This window comes from Microtus ochrogaster, unplaced genomic scaffold, assembly GCF_000317375.1.
Source record: "Microtus ochrogaster isolate Prairie Vole_2 unplaced genomic scaffold, MicOch1.0 UNK123, whole genome shotgun sequence".
Taxonomy (NCBI): Eukaryota; Metazoa; Chordata; class Mammalia; order Rodentia; family Cricetidae; genus Microtus; species Microtus ochrogaster.
The window spans coordinates 336115-342859 of record NW_004949221.1 but is presented as its reverse complement, the minus strand read 5'-3'; the positions used below and the strand labels follow the sequence as shown (position 1 = coordinate 342859).

The window sequence follows — 6745 nt, the reverse complement described above, 5'->3', positions numbered from 1 at the left end:
TTTTTTTTTTTTTTTTTTTTTTTTTTTTTGCTTTTCCATATGAACTTAAGTACCATTCTTTCAAGGTCTGTGAAGAATTTCTCTGGGATTTTGCTGGGCATTGCATTGAATCTGTAGATTGTTTTTGGTAAGATTGCCATTTTACTATGTTAATTCTGCCTACCCAAAAGCTTGGTAAATCATTCCAGTTTCTGTTGTCTTCTTCAATTTCTTGCTTTAAAGATTTAAAGTTCTTGTCCTATAAGTCTTCCACTTGTTTGTTTAGAGTTACTCCGAGATATTTTATGGTATTTGTGGCTATTGTGAAGGGTGTTGTTTCTCTGATTTCTTTCCCAGACCTTTTATCATCTGTGTACAAGAGAGTACTGATTTTTTTTAGTTAATCTTGCATCCTGCCTGCTCCATTACTGAAAGTGTTTTTGAGTCGTAGAAGTTCCTTGGTAGAATTTTTGTGATCTCTTATGTAAACTATCATCAGCAAACAGTGAAAGTTTGACTTCTTTTCCGATTTGTATCCCCTTGATCTCCTTTTGGCATCTTATTGCTTTAGTTTGGACTTCAAGAACTATATTGAATAGATATAGAGAGAGTGGACAACCTTGTCTTCCTGATTTCAGTGGGATCACTGTGAGTTTCTCTCCATTTAGTTTTATGTTGGCTGTTGGCTTGCTGTATATTGCCTTTATTATGTTTAGGTATGTTCCTTGTATCCCTGCTCTCTCCAAGACCTTTATCATAAGGGATGTCGTATTTTGTCAAAAGATTCTTTAGCATCGAATGAGATGATTACATGGATTTATATTTCAGTTTGTTTATATGTTAGATTATGTTGACATATTTTCATATGTTGAACCATCCCTAAATCTCTGGGATGAAGCCAACTTGATCATGGTGATTTTGTTGATTTCAGCCCTCAATTTGATTATTTCTTGCCATCTTGTTCTCTTAGGTGAGTTTGCTTCTTTTTGTTCTAAAGTTTCTACATGTTCTGTTAATTCACTAGTTTTGGACTTTTACAGCTTCTTTATGTAAGCATTTAGTGCTATGAACTTTACTCTTAACACTGCTTTCATTGTGTCCCATGAATTTGGTTATGTTGTATGGTTATTTTCATTGAATTTTAGGAAATTTCTTTCTCAATCCGTTGAACATTGTTTAATTTCCATGTGTTTGTGCATTTTCTGGTATTAGGATTGCTGTTGACTTCTAGTTTTAAACCATGGTGATTTGATAAATTAGATTGAGTTATTCCAATTTTTTGTATTTGTTGAGATTTGTTTTGTTACCAAGTATGTGGTCAATTTTTGAGAAGGTTCCATGAGGTGCTGAGAAGAACCTCATTCTTTGTTGTTTGGATGGGATAGTCTATAGATGTCTGCTAAGTCCATTTGGGTTATAACATCTGTTAGTTCTCTTATTTCCCTGTTCATTTTCTGTCTGACTGACCTGTCTAGTGGTGAGAGTGGACTGTTGAAATCTCCCACTGTTAGCATGTGAGATTTAATGTATGATTTAAGCTTTAGAAGTGTTTCTTTTACATATGAGGGTGCCCTTGTATTTGGGGCATAGATGTTAAATATTGAGATTTCCTCTTTGCAGATTTTTCCTGTGACTAATATGAAATTTCTTTGTCTTTTTGACTGATTTTAGCTTGAAGTCTATTTTGTTAGATATTAGGGTAGCTACATCCACTTGTTTCTTAGGTCCATTTGATTGATACATTTTTTTCCCAACCCTTTATTCTGAGACAATGTCTGTCTTTGAAGTTGAGATGTGCTTCCTGTATGCAGAAGAAGGATGGATTCTGTTTTGGTATCCAATCTGTTAGCCTGTGCCCTTTTATAGGTGAGTTGAGTCCATTTACAATAAGGGATATTAACAGTGGTTGCTATCTTCTGTTAATTTAGTTTTCATTGTTGGTGATGTTAATTTGTGCATTTTTCCCTTCTTTGGGATTTGCTGCTATGAGACCATCAATTGTCTGTGTTTTTGTTGCTGTAGCCAACTTCCTTGGGTTGGAGTTTTCCTTCTAGTATTTTGTGTAGGGTTGGGTTTATGGCTGGGTATTGGTGAAATCTAGATTTGTCATGGAATATCTTGTTTTGTCTTTCTATGGTGATTGAAAGTTTTGCTGAGTATAGTAGTCTGGGCTGGTCTCTTAATGTTTGCATATCGCTTGACCACCACCTTCTGGCTTTCATTGTCTCCAATTAGAAATCAGGTTTAATTCTGATAGGTCTACCTCCATATATTACTGGCCTTTTTCTTTTGCAGCTCTTAATATTCTTTCTTTACTCTGTATGTTTAGTGTTTTGATTATTATGTGGCGAGTGGATTTTTTTTATCTAGTTTATTTGGTGTTATGTAAGCTTCCAAACATTCTCTTGAAATTATTTTTTAGGTCATTTTCTTTTGTTTCATCTATATTTGGTTGTTCAGGTCTTACTGTTGTAGAGTCTTTAAGTTTTACTGGTATTGTGTTGCTCTTTGTGGTGTTGTATGTGTTCTTACCTTCTTATCCTTTCCTCTAATAGGTGTGGTTGGAGCTATCTGAGATTCTTTTGATTAATATTCTAGGTGCCAGTGTATCCAAAGCTCAGATGGCTGTTCCTTGTGATACAGTCAGTGCCACAGTTCTAGTTACCCCATTGGTTACTCTATGTTCCTGGAGATAGCTCAGTGCTCCTGTGCTCTGCTCTGCTCCCTTGGAGTTTGCTGTCTCAGGCTTACTTTGGTTTAGGTTCCTGGATTTGACCTGTTTCTGTAAATCTTGCTCTGTTTCCACTCTTGCAAAGGTCCCTGGCTTGGAGTTGGTCCTGCAAAGGTCTCTTGCTCTGGTCTACTGCCTCAGATTTTCCAGGCTCTGGTGTGCCCATAACTGCAGAGGGCTTGCCTCAGGTTTACTCCCTAGAGGTCCCAGACACATGCTCAGACCTGCAGAGGTTCCAAGTTTCTGCCTGTTCCCTTTGATGTTCCAGATCATTGCCTGGACCCACAGAGGTCCTGGCTCAGTCCTGCTCCCTCTGAGGTCCCAGATTCGTGCCTGGCATTGCAGAGATCTCTGGTTTTTGCCTACTCCCTCGGATGTCACAGATTCACACCCAGACTGGCAGAGGTCCTGGCTCAGGCCTAGCTCCTGGGAGGTCCTAGACTCACACCCAGACCCACAGGGGTCCTTGCTAAGGTTTACTCCCTCGAAAATTCCAGATTCAAGTCTGGACCCTCAGCAGTCTCTGGCTCTGGCTCACTTGCTCAGTGTACCTGTTCCAGTGGAGATCACTGTCTCTGGCAACTCTTGTAACTTATATTCTGCATAATCTTATCTCTGTTAGCCACGTAGCTTAGTACCTTTTTCCACGAGTCAGTGACATCTTGCGGCCTCTGCGTTTGGGTGGCAACTGCAGACTGAATTCTTGCTCTTTCCAGGATTCTCCTCGTTCTTGTTGCCCTACCTCTACTTTCTACATTTGCCATGCCTCTACTTCCTGCCTGGTTACTGGCAAATCAGCATTTTACTAAATACATACAAGAAACAAATCTTCACAGGTCACCATTGTCCCACAGCACGTTGTGCCTTCATTTTCATTGAATTCAAGAAAGTCTTTAATTTCTTTCTTGACCCAGGGTTGTTCAGTAATTCATTGTTCAATTTCCATGAGAGTAGTCTTATTGTGAAATTCTAAGTTTAAACCATATGATAAGATACAAGGGATTACTCCACTTTTTTTTTTTTTTTTTTTTTTGGATCTGTGGAGGTTTGCTTTGTTACCAAGTATGTGATCAATTTTAGAGAAGGTTCCATGAGGTGCTGAGAAGGAGGTATATTCTTCCGTGTTTGGGTGGAATTCTATAGATGTCTGTTAAGTCTATTTGATTCATAACATCTATTAGTTCTCTTATTTCTCTGTTAAGTTTCTGTCTGGTTGACCAGTCCATTGGCAAAAGAGGAGTGTTAAAGTCTCCTACTCTTAGTGTGTGGGGTTTGATGTGCGATTTAAGTTTGAATAATCTTTCTTTTACAAATGTGGATGCTCTTGTATTAGGGGTATAGATGTTCAGGATTGAGACTTCATCATGGTGGAGTGTTCCTGTTATGAGTTAAAGTGTCCTTTTCCATCTGTCCTGATTGATTTTAGTTTGAAATCTATTTAGTTAGATATTAGCATAGCTACACCCGCTTGTTCCTTAGGTCCATTTAATTGTAAACCTTTTCCCAACCCTGAGTTAGTCTCTGTCTTTAAGGTTGAGGTGTGTTCTTGTATACAGCAGAGGGCAGGATCCTTTTCAATGTTTCTTTGACCAATTAGTCTATTTCCTCTATAATATCTTCAGCACCTGAGATTCTTTCTTCTATCTGTTGTATTCTGTTGGTTATACTTGTCTCTGTCGTTCCTGTTTACCCAGATTTTCCATATCCAGAATTCCCTTGATTTGTGTTGTTTTTATTACCTCTCTTTCAGTCTTGAAATGTTTGCTTCACCTGTTTGTTTTTTCTTCCTTCCTTCCTTTTTTTTTTTTTTGGTTTTTCGAGACAGGGTTTCTCTGTGGCTTTGGAGCCTGTCCTGGAGCTAGCTCTTCTGGACCAGGCTGGTCTCGAACTCACAGAGATCCGCCTGTCTCTGCCTCCCGAGTGCTGGGATTAAAGGCGTGCGCCACCATCGCCCGGCTCGCTCTTTCTTTCTTTCTTTCTTTCTTTCTTTCTTTCTCTCTCTCTCTCTCTCTCTCTCTCTCTCTCTCTCTCTCTCTCTTTCTTTCTCTCTTTCTTTCTCTTTTTGGTTTCTTTGAGGGATTTTTTTTTTCAATTTTTTGTTTGTTTTTCCCTCCATTTCTTTAAGGGAGTTTTTCATTTCCCCTTTAAAGGTTTCCATCTTTTTTCATAAAGTTATGTTTAAAGTCATTTTCTTCTGTTTTTTCTAAGTTAAGATGATTAAGTCTTCGTGCTGTGTGACTACTGGGTTCTGGTGTTACCATGTTGCTTTTTAGGTTGTTGGAGGAATTCTTGCATTGGCGCCTACCCATCTCTTCCTTCAAATGAGGCTGGCAGTGTCTTTGCACCTTTGTTCAATCCTTGCAGTGACTGAGTGTTTGGGAGTTTTTCTTGGTCTGCTCTGTACTGTCAATATCTGTCTCAGAAAGCCTCTGAGGGCTCTATAAGCCTGCTCTCTTAGTCTTCTCTTCTGGTTTGCTTTCTTGGTCTTCTTTCTTGTTCCCCTCACTGTTGTAGCATGCTCTTGGTCCCCTTACTATTGTAGCAAGCTCTCAGCTCTTAGGCATGGTGTGACTAATAGCTTGGAGTGTCCAGTGGATGAGGCTGGATTTTGGGGGAGCCTTCCCACAAGAAATTCCCTGCTGACTGGCTAGAAAAGCGAAGGGAATTGCAGGAAAGGCCTGGGGTTTTGGCCCACTGTGGAGGTCCTAGAGAGTGGAGTCTCCCATTGTGTGCTGTTCACTCACCTCTTAAGTCTTCTCAGTATTGGAGCAAGCTGTGTTTCAGAGTTCCACCAATATTGCAGGTGAATAGGCGGGTTTGGGGCAGAAACTTTAGAGAGACTTGAGTTTTGTCTATTTCATTTCTATGTTCATTTATTTTATTTTTGTTATAGACATGCTCTTACTATGTAACTTTGACTTTCATGAAATTAATTGCAGATATAATGAAGACCTCTATCTTAATGAGTCACCTGCCTCTGTCTCCTGTGCTGGAATTAAAGGCTTGAGCCAATACACTCTGCTTACCCATTCTTTTTTTTTTTTTTTTTTTTTTTTTGTAGTTAGCAATTATTAATACAATTATCTCAGAAACTAATTCTGTTGATCTCTTTGTTTCTTTTCTCCTTCTAGCACACACACACAACACTTTCTCTCTGTCTCTCTCTACATGCCTATCTGTGTGTTGATATTTTTCTTGCAAATATAAATCTTGTTCAATGGGCTCAGAAATGGCAGGGGTAAACCTTATTTTTAGATTCCTTCTAATTGACTCAGTGATTAGATTAAAACTTCTGTTTCATGTAATCACTCAGATTTATGTGGAAATCACTCAGATTTATGTATGATGTCAATGAAGAATACATATCCAATGCTGTCATTACCAGAATTTCTGTAATACACACTTATGGAATATTTTAGGATGCAGTGACCTATGAGGATGTGCATGTGAACTTCACTAGGGAAGAGTGGACTTTGCTTGCTCCTTCCCAGAAGAGTCTCTACAAAGATGTGATGGTAGAAACCTACAGAAATCTCACGGCCATAGGTAATACTGAGTATATTTTCAATTTTTAAGATAAATGGACAAATTTTTCTGGTTTTTTGATGCTGTGCAGTGATCTTAATCATGAAAGAGGAAGAATGTAAATAAGTCAGGCATGGTTCTAAGGTTTGCCAAGGATTGTATTACATTTTGCGTGTATTCCAATAGTATATCATACAATTTCTGTTGATCTATTTTAGGCTACAAATGGGAAGATGAGAATATGGAAGAATATTATCAGCACTTTAGAAGAAATGGATGGTAATTTTCATGGGAAAATTGATATAAATATGTATCTGACTTCATGTTGATGTGCAGTTTTAATGAAAAACAAGGAGGGAAATAAGCATAGTTTTTTTAAAAAGATTTATTATTTATTTATTATGTATACAACATTCTGCCTCCATGTATGCCCGCACACCAGAAGAGGGCGCCAGATCTCATTACAGATGGTTGTGAGCCACCATGTGGTTGCTGGGAATTGAACTCAGG

General features: G+C 38.4%; 1 protein-coding gene across 1 annotated transcript in view; it reads left to right on the top strand.

Moving 5' to 3' along the window:
- The window catches only part of LOC101997540 (zinc finger protein 709-like), a 16513-nt gene that overhangs the window by 5969 nt on the left and 3799 nt on the right, over positions 1 to 6745 (top strand). The window contains exons 2-3 of the mRNA XM_013355391.1: positions 6130 to 6256; positions 6454 to 6514. Of these exons, the coding sequence (XP_013210845.1) occupies positions 6130 to 6256; positions 6454 to 6514 (188 nt within the window). The remainder of the gene's footprint in view (positions 1 to 6129; positions 6257 to 6453; positions 6515 to 6745) is intronic.